The sequence below is a fragment of the Centrocercus urophasianus genome, unplaced genomic scaffold (assembly GCF_019232065.1).
Source record: "Centrocercus urophasianus isolate 14NV4802_14NV808 unplaced genomic scaffold, USGS_Curo_1.0 seq_2, whole genome shotgun sequence".
In the NCBI taxonomy this organism is placed as follows: Eukaryota; Metazoa; Chordata; class Aves; order Galliformes; family Phasianidae; genus Centrocercus; species Centrocercus urophasianus.
The window spans coordinates 17,175,126-17,190,740 of record NW_024884755.1 but is presented as its reverse complement, the minus strand read 5'-3'; the positions used below and the strand labels follow the sequence as shown (position 1 = coordinate 17,190,740).

Genomic DNA, 15,615 nt, shown 5'->3' with positions numbered 1-15,615 from the left:
ATGTACACAAAAGGGTTTTTTCTTTTAAATCTACCATACTGCTTCAGTTCATTTCCAATGCAACAATCTACTCAACACCAAAAATGGTCATATCTATCATAAATACAGAAAGTCAGTTGTTTTAAAACTTATTTTTTAAGCTCCGAGTCCTCAACACTCTTTGTGGTTTTTTTTCTGAAAAGTGGGAGTGCTTAACTTTTCCCCTTGAAATTGGCTTCTGCAGAAAAGCTACCCTTAGAATCCCCGAAAAGCTAAAGCAGTTCACATTGTTTTTCTCTTGAATACTTTCTGCCCATTTTAAATTAACAAAAAAAAAAAAAAAAGAAGAAAGAAAAAAAAAAAGAAGAAAGAAAGAAAAAAAATCCTTTTCTGGAACAAAAACAAAACAAAACAAAAAACCCCCAAACAAACAAAAAGAAATTATATATATATATATATATATATAAAAACAATGATTCTGAAAACAGAACAAAGTGTGAGCGATTGACCTGAGAATAAAAAGACATTACATTTCTTTTTTCTTTTAGCAAGCCATTGGTATCTGAATGCTAAGATAGCAAGAAATTTAAAACTGTAACAAGGTGGGCTGCTTTCCCATACAGTGCATGCCGGCCTCTGCTGTGCTATTGACGTGGGGCGTACTCAGAAGGGGCAATGTACAAGGGGCTTCCGCTCCGAGGACACGACGGAGGCAGCGCGGGCTCTCATCTCCCAGACCAACAGTACCTTCGAAAGGACAAATGTAACAGGTTTGTCTTTTTTTTTTTTCTTTTTCTTTTTTTTTTTTTTTTTTCAGTTTTATTTTATTAAAAGGAAAGGAAAAAAGAAATGTAAAACCCACCGGCATCGTTATATGGGAAAACAACCCACACTTTTTCTTTTTTTCTTTTTTCTTTTTTTGGTTAGAAGCTTTGGAATTGCAGTTAGTCTATTTTTGAAATTGGTTTGTTATTAACTTTTTTTTATTTAAATTCATTTTCATTGTTCATCTTCAAAGCTTACAATCTGAAGGTGTCCATTCCTACACTAGCTAGACCACTGTCCTTAGGGCAGCCGGGCTCCCGGGGCCCCTCCGCCGGGCTCACCGGTCCATCTGACTTTTGGCTAAGATCCGTGTCAGACTCCTCCGAATAGTCGTCTGTTGGCATCGAGGGCTGAACCCCTGAGGTGCTGCATGAACTTGAGGTAACCGTTGAAGATGAGGAGAGAGGAGGGAAGGGCGGCGGCGGCGGCTTCCCCGGCGGGGCGCGGGGGGCGGCCGGGGGCCAGGGCTTTCTGGAGGCGTGGGGGGAAGCCGGGGGGGGGCCGGGGGGCGGGGGGCTGTCGTTTGAGTGAGCGGCCGCCGGCGAGGTCGCTGCGGTGCTGGGGCCGGGGGGGCAGGCAGAGTGAGGTAATAGACTGGGGTGCTCTTTGGCGTTTCTTGCTGCTCTTGTGATTGTTCGGTGTTTGTGCGGGGCTGACTCGAGATGCTGACTGAGGGCTTCGTCCCCACACACCGTGCTCTCGCACGCCACGCACTGGTACGAGCCGCTGCCCTGGCCGCTGCCGGTGGGCACGTGAAGCACCATCTCCTGCAGGTTCGCCACAGACTGGCCGAAGAAGCAGAGGGACTTCAGGTGGTCGCTGGCCGCCTCCTGGTCGCCGAAGCCCGCCTGGCACTTGCGGCAGACCAGTTTGTACTGCACCTTCGGGACGATGAAGGGGTCGCAGAGGGAGTCCGCACCCTTGCCTTCTGCTTCGGGCTCCTCAGGGGGGTTGGGCAGGAGGGGGGACACCTCGCGGGGTGCGTTCTTCTGCTCTTCTTGCTTGGGGGGTTCTTTGGCAGGGTCTTTGTCCGGGGTGGCGGCCCCCGCGGGGACGGGGGTTTGGCTTCCTTTGGGCTGCTGCGCTTTCTGCTGCTGCTGCTGCTGCTGCTGCTGCTGCTGCTGCGCCTGCCGCTGCTGCTGCTGCAATGCCTCCTGCAGACTCTGCTGGTATTGCTGGTACTGCTGCAGCAGGGAGCCGGGGGACAGCCCCAGCAGTGCCTGCGACAGCGCGGGGCTGTAGGGAAAGAGCCCCTCCATCCCGTACATGGGCTGCAGGTACCCGCTCTGCAGGGCACCAGGGATCTGCGGGGCGTAGTAGGGGGAGAACCCAGGGACGAAGTAGGGCAGGAACTGGCTGGTCAGCAGCGTGGCAGGGTCGGAGCTCAGGGCGGCCTGCAGTGCCTGGAGCTGCGCCGGTTCCACCGCGTACTCCATGGCAGGCAGTGGGGCTGCAAGGGCACCCGCCGGTGCCTCCCCCTTCTCCTTCTTGGGCCCTGGCAGGGGGTCCCCCTTCCCCTTGGGCACCTTCTCCTTCTCTTTCGCCTTCTCGCCCTCCTTCTCCTTGCGCGGTGGCGGGGGCTGCTGCTGCGGCTGCGGCTGCGGTGTTGTCGCCGGAGGCTGCTGCGGGGCGATGGCCGTGCCCTGTGCCGGGGTGGGCGAGGTGAGCGCTGCCGGGGGCTGCTTATTTGGTAATCCAGAGGTGGGAAGGCCGGGCGAAGGGACGCTTGTGCTGGGCAGGCCCATCAGGTTGGGTTTGGGAGAAGTTAAAGCTGCAAGAGGGAGGAGAGAGAGGTGAGGAGCCAATCAGCACAGGTGGGCAGCAAGCAGCAAGCCGATGGTCCTGCGCCGCAGGCACAGCCCCTTTCCCACGTGGGGCAGTGCTAGCTGGGCCCTGCAGTGAGCTCGTAATGCCGTGTGTCCCCACTGCCCCACATGCTCATGGCCTCGCACCTGCCACCATGTTATGCACTGCCATGGACACCCGACAGCTGCCCGGCATTGGGCCCAGCAAAGGGTCACTAGCGCTGGACTAAGAAAGTACTTAAAATGTAGGCTGCCCACTCCTCTGTTGCACTCCATGGTGCTTCTCACTCTGCTGCTGGACAAAATGGAGTGCTCTGCAACTGGAAATGGTGTTAAGGAGCCCTTGTCCCAGGAAGGGCAGTCACACTCAGCACTCTGACCCCCAGACCGCCTCTCGGGAGAGAATGGAAGGATAGACGGACGGACAGACATCTGCCACCATCCATCAGAGTGGAGTGCCCATGCTCAGATTCATCCTTCAGGAGCTGACTACGCACCCCTCCTGACCTGCACCCCTCCTGACCTGCAGCTCACCCCACATCCACAATCCTGCTTTCCCGAAGGGACAGAAGGCAGAGGCACATCCCAGTGGGTTCAGTCTGGGGCAGCTGAGCACATCTGGTGAGGGAACAATGCAGACGCATAGGAGGGCTGAAGAGAAGCAATGGGGCAGCTCAAGGGTGCAAAGAGCTTTGGAGAAGGGCTGTGGGATGAGAGCTGGTGCTGAGCCCTGGGCAGCCAGGGCAAGGCACTGGGAGCAGACTGCGGATGCAGCTGGGACGTCCCCAGGATGCCTCTCGCTGCTCCCTGAGTGCTCAACTTTCCCTTCCTGTGGCCAGGTGGAGGGCAGCCCATCGTGTCACAACAGGAGCAGCCATACAGAGAATGCCACCTTTGCAAACATGGGTCAGTCATTCACAGCCTGTTCTAGGTGGCCCTGCCTGAGCACAGTGTCTGGACCAGATGACTGCCAGAAGTCCCTTCCAACCCAAACTGTTCTGTGGTTCTGTAAACAAAGGGAAGAAAATCTCCTTATTCCCTACTTCTGAGCAGAGGCATAAGCCCTGCAGAAAGAACTCAGCACACACAATGCACCTGGCCTTCTTGTGTAAACTTCTTCAGCCAAACTTTCTGAGCTGTTGTCTCCTATACAATGGAGCTGTTCCAGTTCCCTGGGTTCATTCTCTTCAGATGAAAACTTTGTTCCTTTTGTGGAATGTAGCTTGCAACTATGGGTGCCACAGAATGAATTAAACAACTTTGCAAGGATCATTTTCCAAAGCAAATTAGAAGCTGCTTGACTTTAGCTTAGGGGTTTTATTTTTTTTTTTTTTTTTTTCTAAACGATGCAGACACAGGAAGGTCTTGATTAGAGAGGATCCAGTGAGGATGGACTTCTTAGGAAACTGAACCAAGTTCTTGTTCTCCTCCACACTTTTCCTTTCAGCTTCCAGCAAAAGCAACTCTGAGTGCTGTCAGCACCAGCAAAATGCAGACACAGAAGAAGGTGCATCATTACCATGAAAGAACAGACACACAGGCTGATAGCAGCAGATAAACGTCACAAGGTAAGGACGGCTTCAAAGGAAACCTATATCTCTAGATTTTCTCTTACTTGAACACTTCCCTGTTCACTCAGACCAGCATTAGCTGGTCTGGCAGAAAAAGCCAGAGACAGCAGAAGGAAACAGAACTGGACCATTTACTGTAAGTGAGACTACAGTTTCCAATTCCTCAAAAATATCTGAAAAACAGTTATTTTGGTACTGATCCCTCTGAAACTCCACAAGGATTAACAGCAGATGTCATGGACAGGTCCTTTTCTCACACCTGCCCTAAATGGGTGTTCCACTGGCCACGCGTGCAAACAGAAGGGAAATGCTGTGCCACATGGCCCCTCACACTGGTATTGCCAATTCTGTTACAATCTCCATAGACTAGAGAGCACTGCTCATGGTGACCAAAGTTGGCTGAACAGGCTACATCTAAGGCATTTTGTCCTACTTGGGTGGTGTTCATGAACCACAAACTCCTCACTAAACCCCATCTTTCTGTAAAAGAGGCTCTGTGCACACGACTTCTGTTTCAAAATTTGTTGGGGATCTGTCCATCTCCCCAGGGCAAGAACATTGTGTTTTGAGGGCAGTTACAAGCACTGTAAAGCTTCCTCAAGGAAATGGACTTGATTGCTGGAATGTGAGGTCTGCTGGTCCTCCCAGCAGCATCAGACAGCTCCCGGGATTGATTTGTGCTCTCACAGCTGATGGCAGTTGGGACCATAGGAGCCGCCCACCTCTGAAGGACTGGTGCAGCACTGAAGGACTGGTGTGAGCAGCACAAAAGGGACCTGCACACAGCTGGAGCTGCAGCCAATGGTTTGTCTGAGCTGCAGCTGCCCCGTTTATCCCGAGGTCTTCAACCAACATCACTCATCCTGAGAACCAAGCACAGGCACCCACAACCCCGTCACACACAGGTCCCGTTTCTGCAGGTGGCAAAGCTGGGGCGGCGCACGATCTGCACAGGGACTGCAATACCACGTGTGCTCCTCTGCCTTCTGGGCGCCGAGCCCCACGCTGCTGCCTGCACAGCCACACTGCAGGAGCCCCTCGCATCACCGTGCCCTGTAACACTGCGCTTCTCGTAACATGGCAAAGGAATGACTTCCTCGTAGCATCATGGGTTGGCAGCTAACGGGGACACTGCAGTCTCCAAACCCAGCCGCATGACACCCTCCTGCAAACAGTTCAGTTGTCCGTGGTGTCATCCATACTGCGGCATTCAGCCACAGGTTTTGGAAACCTGTGTGCAGAGCTGGCCTCCTGCGCAAACAGGAGGGGACAAACTTATGTCTCTGTGCAGAGGACAGCCTGGGGAAGGAAGCCAGCAGCAGGGCTGCAGGAAGAGGGAGACCCAGAGAATTCAGTGTGACTGAAGAAAAGCCCTCCTGAAACTTGCACTGCTCTTGATGCTGTATTGAGACAACAGTGATTTGTAAAGGTATAAGAGGGCCTCCACGCAGCAGCCTCACAGATTTCAGATAAGGGTGCATTATGGAGAGGTGCCATTGAAACGGATGTTCCCTAACTGAACAGCCCCGCGAGCCTCGAGCACAGGAGCAGCGGCTAATTCGTAACATTCCTGGATGCACAGCCTTATCTGCTGCGACAGGCTTTGAGCGGAGATGGCCTGACCTTTGGAGCTTTATCTAAAGGCCACAAATAGTCTGTTTGACTTTCTAAATAGCTCAGTCCTGTCTAGGCAGTCACTGATTGCTTTTAACATTCATAGTATGTAGCCCCATCTCCCCAGGACACATCCTGGTCTTTGGAGAAAAATAAAGGCAACAATACATATTGAAGTGCAAAAAAGTAATTTTAGATCTTGTTACAAATTTGGGGTACTAAGTAAACAGTGCAGAGATGATGTGAGATAGCCTGATAATATAATTTGCCCAAGAGATTGTCTTGGCCTATTTCTGGCCACTGAACCAAAACCCTCTGTAAGAACAACAGCACAGAAATATCCTGGCACACCACGATCCCTTCAGGCACACTCCTAAGACTAGGACCGAGGAGCAGCAATGGGCAGCAGCCCCAGACAGAATAGCTCACGCAAACTCTTTTCAACACGGCTCAATTACAGTGGACAGTCCTACACCCACAGTGAAGAACTATTTTATCTCTTCATGGGGATGGAGGGAGTTCTTTAACTGTGCAAAAAGCCTGTGGAGAACCTAGCTCCTAACAAAGCCCTTCCAGCTAAATTCACTCTGATCTCTTCTGTTTCTGACATGAACATCAGGAACCATTCTACAATGTAATGCCCTCTACTGCTGAAGTAGAGGGAAGGATCATGGCTCCAGGAGAGTGGATCATCTTTGGAAAAGCCAGAACCTGACAGATGCAGTGACTGGACATTTTCCATTTGCCTACAGAAGATATTTTGGAGATAAACTGCGGTGGAGGTAAAAGTGAACACAACCACTTTCAAGGGGAGAGAAGGATGCCTATTTTACACCATGGGTCACTGGTGCTCTCTTTAGGATATTACACCCAATGTCAGTGTAACAACACAGTAACTGCAAGCTCTGGTGATGTTACTTACAGTGAGCAGCTCTGCAGCATAACTAGTCATATCAGCTACTATCCTTTAGTCCAAGGCTTTGATTTGCCTATCCAAAGATTTACCTCCTGGATGACAAAGAAAACTATTTCATTAAAGTGACACCATTGTTTTATTCAGCAGCATCAGCATTCGGTTCCTCAATCTGTTGAAAGAGGAACTTAAGAGATGGCCTGCTGACAAAAAGCATCAGAAAGTCTTCTTGGAGACTGATATCACTCCAGTTTCCAATTAAGAAGCCAGGAAGATGCTTAGATCGTATTCAGACTTTACAGCATGAACTGTAACCCATCATTAGCCTCATCGTTAGTACAGTAAGAGAAAGTTATTGTTTCTGGATGCTGTCTAGTGGCATTCGATCTGTACCACTACAATACAGAAAACAAAGGTACATGCTGGTATATGTGGTGTAACAGCCCTTCCAGCCTGAGACAGATCAGCCTGTTGCTGAGACAAGACACAGGAATCACTTCCTTGGACATCTCTGCAAACTGAGCAGACCTGGTGAAAGACAACTTGAATAGGGATCATCAGAAGTACGCAGAGAAGTCTGCCATGGGAAAGCAGGTCTGCTAGAGAACATCAACCACTCTGTCACGAGTTGCAGTTCAGATGCGGGCACATCCTTGGGATGACACCGATGCAGCAGGGGTAGAAGGCAGCCCCTGGATCAAGTTTTCAAAGTCTACTGTACTGAACATTACTTCCCACTTCCGATATTTGCTACGTATCACATACTTTCCACCCCTCCACCAGGTACAAGGGAAAACTGCATCCTGAAAAAAATGAAGAAACAAAGTCCAACAACTGGAATTAGGCCATCTGAACAATTAGGCCACATTTCATTGCTATGCACTCCTGTTAAGAGAAATCTTATTAAAATACAAAGCAGATTTATCATATGACTACACCGTGTTTGGCTGAGAGAGTATTTGCAGGCAGTGCTCAGCTCGTAGCTCAGAAAACAAGCCACCACCCCATTGGGATTTGTCCTGGAAATCACGAGGACACTACATCAAGACACTCCAGATTCTGTTGCCACTACTGCCAGGTACATAACATTTTCCCAATAAACAGTTCAGAATTACTGAAAGCTTGGGATAGCATTACATAAACTGAATTTAATATCAAAAGGAAAGATGTAATGAACAATGCATTCAGCACTTTTGTCCTTTTCACGTTCTATTTGGTAAATCAGCTATTTTCAATTTCCTTGAAGGCGCATCAGAATTTTTAGTCTTTGCTAATGAAACAGATATGCAGCATGTCTGGATTTTGCTCTACTTCAGATTTTGCTAACAAAACTGAATTCAGGAATTAAAGATGAAATACCCGTTGCTTATTTGCTGTCATGTAAACATGCCTGACTAAGGGGCCACGCACCCTATTATCAGTCATTCTGAAAGGAACATCCGACTGTGCTAAAGATGCATCAAGTTCATCTGCATCTCTGAGCAGTGTGACAATATCCATACCCACCTGTGTTGGATGGAGTGAAGCCTGGTAAGGATGGGCTGTTGAGGCCTGGGAGCAAGACTGGAGGGATGCCCTGTAGTGCTGGATATGCAGCAGGAAGGTTAAGAGCTTGCAGAGGGGTGTTATCGAACATGCCCTGCTGTTGAGCTGCCAGACCAAGAACCTCATTGGCTTTTTTGATCCGGTCCAGCTCCTGCTGAGCCATCAACTGACGTACAGTAGCTGGGTCAAAATACTCCTTTTCCTTATCCAACTGGCTTCCAATGGTTTCTTTAACTTTGGAGATATGCTGTTGAGAGAAGATATGGTCACGTACAGACAGTCGAGCGCTGTACTTGATGCCACACAAAGTGCACTCTGTTTTGGGTCCCTCATAACTTGTTTGGTTTATACCAAAATGCTTGGCCATGCTGAGTTTGGACTTCTTCTCCTTTGCCCTAGCATTCTGGAACCAGACCTGAACAACTCTCTTTGGCAGTCCAATGTCATTGCCCAGGACCTCACACTCCAGCATGGTAGGTGTCCTGTAGTCATTAAAGCACGACTTAAGAACTTTTAGCTGGAGATTAGTCATCTGAGTGCGAAAGCGTTTCTGCCCGGGCCGATCCCCGCTCTCCCCAGATTTGCTGGCCGAACCACTTGCACCAGGGCTGGGTGAGCAGGGATCCGCAAGGCTGGATGTTTCACTATAGTCCACAGTACCTTCATTATCATACTCTTTGCTGTAAAAGCTGGGAGCTGGGCTGACCAGGCCAGAAGACAGCCGATCTTCATATTCAGACATTGCTATCATGGCAGCTTTTGTCAGACCTTCGCTGGGTCCTGATGTCGATTTGGTTTCAGTTGCGATCCCTGTTGCGCTGTCGTTGTCTGCGTTCCCTTCGTCTCCTGTTGTAGTGTCTGTGATAGCAGTGTTGACAGAAGAGCAGTCGTCATTGTCCAGTTTTGTTTGGTCAAAGCTCAAGTTGACCGAGGACATGGAGGGACTCTCAAAGTCCTCTATCCCTTCCACCTTGATGGAGGACGGGCTCAGCAGAGTTCGAGGTGACAGTTCCATGCTCTTGTTCACGGGGGAGAGAGGAACGCTCTGACCATCACTGCTAGTTGGTGGCACGTGGGAAAAACTCGTTCCATCGAAGATGTCTCCCTTCATCTGGAGTCCCCCGTCGCAATCTAAGAGCATAGCAGACAACGTCAAGTTGTACCCAGCTCTCTTGGCCTCGTGCCAGTGGCGAGATCGGATGTGAGCTTCAAGAGCCGTCTTTGCTTTAAAGAGAGCTCGGCAGAACGGACACCGTCTGTGGGCTTGGGCAGGCCCCACAGCTCTGAACTGCCCCTTCCTTTCCCGCGCACGGGTGTTCTGAAACCAAACTTGCACCACACGTTTCTTCAAGCCCACTTCATGTGCAATGTGATCCAACATTTTCCGTGTTGGGTTGGAGTCGAGCAAGTATTTCTGATAAAGAATTTCCAGCTGCTCTGGGGTAATCGTTGTTCTCAGACGCTTATCCCTTTGTGGTTCTTCTCCTCCAGTCCCACTGTCATTTTCTCCGGGGCTCGCACTGGCCTTCTCCTCCAGCTTTCTCTTCAGCGTGTTCATTGTGGATGTTGGTGTTGATGGTGAAGTAGCCGAAGTTGCTGAAATCTGTGGTAACGTTCCAGACAGCAGCTGGCTCGCAAGTAGTGGATTACTGGGATCAAAAAGCATGAAAGGCATATCCAGCGTTCTGTCCAGGAATGGAGGATGGATAAACTGGTTTTGTGCACTCAGAAAATGAAGCTGCTGATGCTCCTGCCAGTGCTCAAAGGAAGGAAATGCCAGCTTACACTGGTCGCACTGGTACGGGATTAGCTGCGGAGGTAGGTTTGCCAGCTGTTGAGGGGTGGATGTGTGAATGGGTTTGAGGGAGAGATGTGACAACTGAGATGGACTTGGGCTTGACTGTGACAAGGAACACTGAGGGGGCTGAGGAGGTGGAGGTGGCTGCTGCAGTGAAGAGGGGGAGGATAACTGTGAAATCTTTTGGTGTGCTGAACTTGTCTTCTGTTCTCCTTGGTCCTGTTGCTGCTGAGACTCTTGCTTTGGTTGTACTTGCTTCTCTTGAGTTTGGTTTTGCTGTGTACTTGGAGGTTCAGACTGCTTTGGTTTCTCATCTGTAGCTTCTACTTTAGAACTATAGGTGGAGGAATCATCTGCCTCTGCTGTGAGCTGCAGAAAAGCTGAGGAGGTTGCATTAGCTGAAGATGTAGGCGTGCTGTAAGCTTGTGAGGGCATTGGTGTGCTGCAGGAGGAACTGGCTGGAGTCAAAAGCTCCATTGCATCCATAGAGTCTTCATTCTGGCTATCATCCTGTCCATCCTCATCCTCATCTTTGTAACAAAGCTTTTTCTGGTGTTTAATGAGATCGAAAATGCGCTGAAAGACTAGGCTGCACTTTTTGCACTGGTAGTTCAAGTTGCTTGTTCTAATGTATCTGTCATTTGTAAGCTCCCGCCGTTCCCCATCTTTGCCTTCTCCCTGATTCTCATAGTTTTTCCTAGCTTTCTGACGGGCATTCTGAAACCACACCACTATGACGCGTGTTGGGAGGTTCAGCAAGTTAGACAGCTGCTCAAATTCATCATCCTTTGGATAAGCATTGGCATCAAAGAAGTCTTGCAGGACTCTGAGCTGGTAGTCAGTAAAGCGTGTCCGGGAGGACCGTTTGCTTCCCCAGTATTCCTGCTTTTGAGGTTCTGGAGAAGGAGGCCGTGAGTCTATCTTCAGTTCTTCCAGGCTGGTAATGGGGGGATTACTGAAGTTGTATGGGGAATCCTTGTTGCGCTGGCGTTCTTTGAAAAGAGTATTTCTGAACCAGTGCTTGATCACCTTCTGGGGCAATCCAGACTTGTCTGCCATCTCTTTGATCTGTTCCTCACTTGGGGAATTGTTAATATCAAAATACTGCCGAAGGACTCTGAGTTGGTCATCAGTGATTCGTGTCCGTGGCCTCTTGTTCTGCTGCTGCTGGAGAAGGCTTGGGTTGAGCTGATGCTGGTATAATTGGGCCAAGTCGGTAGGCAGAGGGTCTACAGGACCAAGCTGGGGTGGCAGCTGAGCAGGTAATGTTTGTAGTGGCATGGTTTGCATCATCAGTGGTGAAAAGATGGGGAGCTCCATTGGCATAGAGAGCTGGGTGAGTGGCACAGATGGCTGGGCTGGTGCAATTGTAGGAGAGGTAATTGGTGGGGCAGAAGTAGGAATGGTAGGAGTAGAAGCTGGCTGAGGAGGTGCTGGAGGCAGTGGAGGTGGGGGTGGTGGAGGCGGTGGCGGTGGCTCTGGGGTCTGAGGCCGTAGTGGGTACATTTTGTCATAGTGTTCTCGGTACTGTTTGGCAAATTTCTCCAACTGCTTAAAAGGAAAGTAATGTTGGTGAACATGCTCTTGGTGGCTCTTCAGGATGAGGATGTTTGAAAAGAATTTTCCACATGTATCACACTCCAGCTTTTCCAAGTTCTCACCTTGCTCTGTCTTGCCATTTTTCTTCTGCACTTTCTGCTTGTTCTCGTTATACTGAATGACAAGCTCAAAGCCAAAGTTTTCCAGCAAGGCTTTTGTGGCATTCCCCCTTGCATCAGATGCAATACGTGGAGGCAGTAAGGAGGGCTCTGAACTGCTGCCTGGTACAAAGTCCTTCTTGTCTTTGGGCTTTAAGTTATCAGGCAGAGACTCCTTAGATACTGCACTAGCGTCTCCCCTCTCTGCACTTTCTCGTGGGGTTTCTTTTTCCTTCTCCTTCACTATGGGTTTATTCTTCTTCTCTGAGTGCTGACTCTGCTGTATAAGGACAGAGTGAGGTTGTGACAAGGATAGCTGACCTTGCTGCTGCTGAAGGAGCTGTGGATGGCTCTGTTGAGGGAGCTGAACCTGGGCCTTCAGGTCCTCCAGCAAAGTTGGACCCGTACCGGTCAGTGTCAGTGCACCACTGGTGACAGGCAAACTAACTTCTGGGTTGAGCTGGAACTCAGCGCTGGGAATGTAGAAAGGAAACAAAAGATGCTGCTGTTGTTGAAGCTGCAGAAGGGTCTCAGTGGTCATTGGAAAGTGTGGCAAAAGCGCTGGATTGAAGAGCTGAGACTGCAGGAGAGCAGCTTGTTGCTGCAGTTCCTGCTGCAGGTGGGCCTGGACTTGGGCCTGTGCCTGTGCTAAGGTCTGAGCTTGCTGTTGCTGCTGCTGCTGCTGCTGCTGTTGCTGCTGCTGCTGCCTGGATGCAATCATGTCTGCCAGCTTCTTCCGGTTTACCTCTTTGGGCTCAGAAGGGGAGGAGATATTAGTGCTAACAGGGTTACCTATGGGAGGAATTCCCACGGTGTCACTGGGCACCTGACTGAGCAGGCTGGGAATGGGAGCGGTGCCCGAATTGCTTGTGTTGGTGGTTGTAAAAGCATTACTGTTGCTAGTGCTCACTGGGCTTGGTGTAGATGAACCCAAGGAGAGACTGCTGTTGCTGCTATTGCCAGCTCCATTACTACTGCTGCTGCCCCCCGCTGCCTCTAGCTTGGCTGCGCGAGCCTTTGTTTGATGTAGGACAGACCTCATATGGATCTCCAAGGTAGAGCTCTGGCTGTAGGCAACGTTGCATGTGTTACACTTAAAGGGTTTGTTGTCGGGGCTACTGGTAGGTTCAGGTTGCCCAGTAGCAGACTCTTGGAGGGCTCGTTTCAGCTTATGCAGATGAGAAACTGAATTGTAATGAACCAGGAGAATGTTCTTTTGCGTGAAAGACTCCTTGCAGACTGTGCATTTGTAAGGGCGAGATGGATCTAGGAATTTCTCCATAGTGAAGTTAGGGCCCTTCCTGAAGGGTAAGGCCCTTTTTGGTTCAGAGCCAGAATCCTCTTGTACCGACCCCGAATCACTCCCTGTCGGGCTCTGCTTATCTTCCAAGTCGCTCTCTTCCTCCTTATCTTCCTCAACTATAATAGTGTGGTCTTCTGCAAGTGAAGGATCACCCATAGCAAGGAGGTCTCCATTGACCAAAAGGCCACCGTACAGCTGCTGAATGTCGGCCTCACTCAGCTCCAGATGGCTGGTTTCCAGGTGCTTCTTCAAGGCCTGAAAGGTTCGGAAGCTGCGCTGGCAGAGGCAGCACATGGTGGCTGCTCGGATCACGTGGTATTGGGAATGGAGCTGCAGCTTCTCGATGGTTTTGAATGCCAAGCTGCACTGGTTGCAGCGGTACTTGTAGACATGGCGATCAGACACTGGGAGCTGGGGCCGCTTGGCGTGAACTTCATTGAAATGCGTCTGCAGGGCTGCTGAGCTTTTGAACATCTGGTTGCATCCCTTCTTCCAGCAGAGGAAACCGGAGTCCTCCCTGGCAGAGCTCTGATCAGCTGGAGCGGGCTTGGGTTCACCGCTGTGCTCCGTACCTTCCGATGGTAAAAGACTCTTTCCTGAGTCCTCAGAGAGCTCTGTGAAAACAAAATCACAACAAAACTGGAAATTACACTAATGCACAAGGACTGTCTTTTCTCCCCTCTGCAAGACAGGAAGGTATTTCCAACTCTTCACCTCTACCTTCATTCCTTTTAACACCAGCCCATTATCCTCATCACGGCCCAATGCATAAGTTTACAAAATTTACTTTCTTCCCACTTTGAATATCTGAAAATATTCACACATATACGTCTCCTTAGTGCATTTATCACCTTTAATTCTCCCTTTTAAGTGAAGGCCATCCAGCCACCAATCTGTTTTTGCTTTTATTTCTTTGATGTCCTGTCTAACTTCTAGTAAGAAGGTTTCCCCAGCTGAGCACGGTATTTGAATCCTGGTCCCATCAAAGCTAAAATAGGAATGAAATTCATGTACTACTGGTAGCATCCATCAAAAGGTGTTGTTTGATGGAGGGAGAAGAAAGAACAAGCACTTGGTTCTCTCTCCAGAGAGAGAATGCACCGAGTGCTTTTCTCCTAGTACATTTCTGCCAGAAAAGGCAGTGAGATATTGGCAGAAGCTGAAGAGGGGATCCTACTGCCTAGCGTAGCGTTAGCTGTCCTGCCCACATGAGCGCTTCTCCAAGTGGTGCCAACTTCCTGAAAGGGAGCAGTGGCTGTCTTAGTTCCCAGATTCCTCATGACTTGCCAGGAGGGCACAGAAAGTAGACTGACACTGCTTTCCTGCCAACTTTAAGATGAGACGCTTCTGCCCATGCAAAATGTTGTTCTTGGGATGCTCTAATGTCACACTGCAAAGCCACGACTAAACTGCCATTGATTTACAGTCACGTCTTCAAAACACAGCATGGCAATGAGGCAGGTGGGAGAGATCTGAGCTGGACAAGCACTGCAGCAGCTCAGAGCTCCCTGAGAGCAGATGCACTCGAGCTATGGCAGCAGCAGAGGTGTTAGTACAGTCTGCGCCAGCTGCAACACTTGTGGTTTCCCAACCAGCTCTTTAAGCCCTCTTATCACCTCCTTCTCACTGCTCCCATCTGGTCTCCTTCACAAGGATTTAATACAATTTCCAAGTGAATCGCCATGGTGTGTGAGCTGTGCAGCTCTGAGCTGCCCTGCCTGTCCTGCGCAGGGGCACCCGGGTGCTGGCATAGAAAGGAGACAGCCCCACTGTGCACCAGCCAACTGCAGTCCCTGCGAGACGTCCAGGTACTGGAGATCACCGAGAGGAGATGTCCCCAGCCACAGTCCCCAGCGGGTGACAGGAGCCCAGGGACTGGGGGACACGTGGGCCTCAGCGGCCGCACTCACCAGGCTGCTTCCCCGGCTCCTCGGTGGTGGAGCTCCCGTCCTTCTCCGGAGCGGCTGCTGGCAGAAACATGCTGCTGGGCATCATCACCTCTGGTGTTGTCACCTGCAGACAGGGAGGTGGGGACAAAGGGAGAAGAAAAGCACAGGAAAATATTTTTAACATTTTCAGCGGCAAAATTAGATACCAGCATTGTACAGTCAGAGCATCACTTTGCATAGCTCACTGAAGACTCATGTTTATTAGACAAAGCTCACATCAGTCAAAAGTGTTTCTACAGTTACATTCTGGACATAATTAGCAGTGCACACTTGAAGAATAATCTTATTATTAATATTTTTCCTTTATGTAGAATTCAGACTTTGATCACTGACAATGTTTTGTCATGGGCTGTGAAACTTCTTGTGCAACCAATTAGGTAGATAAGTTGAAAGGCCCACCTTAAGCTGCTGAAAACATAATAAGGCCCCTAATTAAATCATACCTCGTAAAGTACACTGTAATCTTGAACTAGGGAGCATTGCAGCACTGTTTTCAAAGTGTATCGATGCAGGAAAGGGAGGGGCATGAGAAAGAAAAGTACAAATAAGGAGAGAGGTGACAAAGGAAAGGATGAATAAGGAAAGACTAAAAAGACAGCAAATTGTCTGTGGAATA

General features: G+C 49.8%; 1 protein-coding gene across 2 annotated transcripts in view; it reads right to left on the bottom strand.

The window, feature by feature from the left end:
* Positions 1-405: 405 nt before the first annotated feature.
* ZFHX3 (zinc finger homeobox 3) overlaps positions 406-15,615 on the bottom strand; it is a 504,841-nt gene continuing 489,631 nt past the window's right edge. For both annotated transcript variants that reach the window (XM_042821262.1, XM_042821263.1), the window contains 3 exons: positions 14,961-15,063; positions 8,214-13,664; positions 406-2,575 (listed from right to left, as the gene is read on the bottom strand). In XM_042821262.1, coding sequence (XP_042677196.1) covers positions 999-2,575; positions 8,214-13,664; positions 14,961-15,063 — 7,131 coding nt within the window. In that variant the 3' untranslated portion in view covers positions 406-998. The remainder of the gene's footprint in view (positions 2,576-8,213; positions 13,665-14,960; positions 15,064-15,615) is intronic.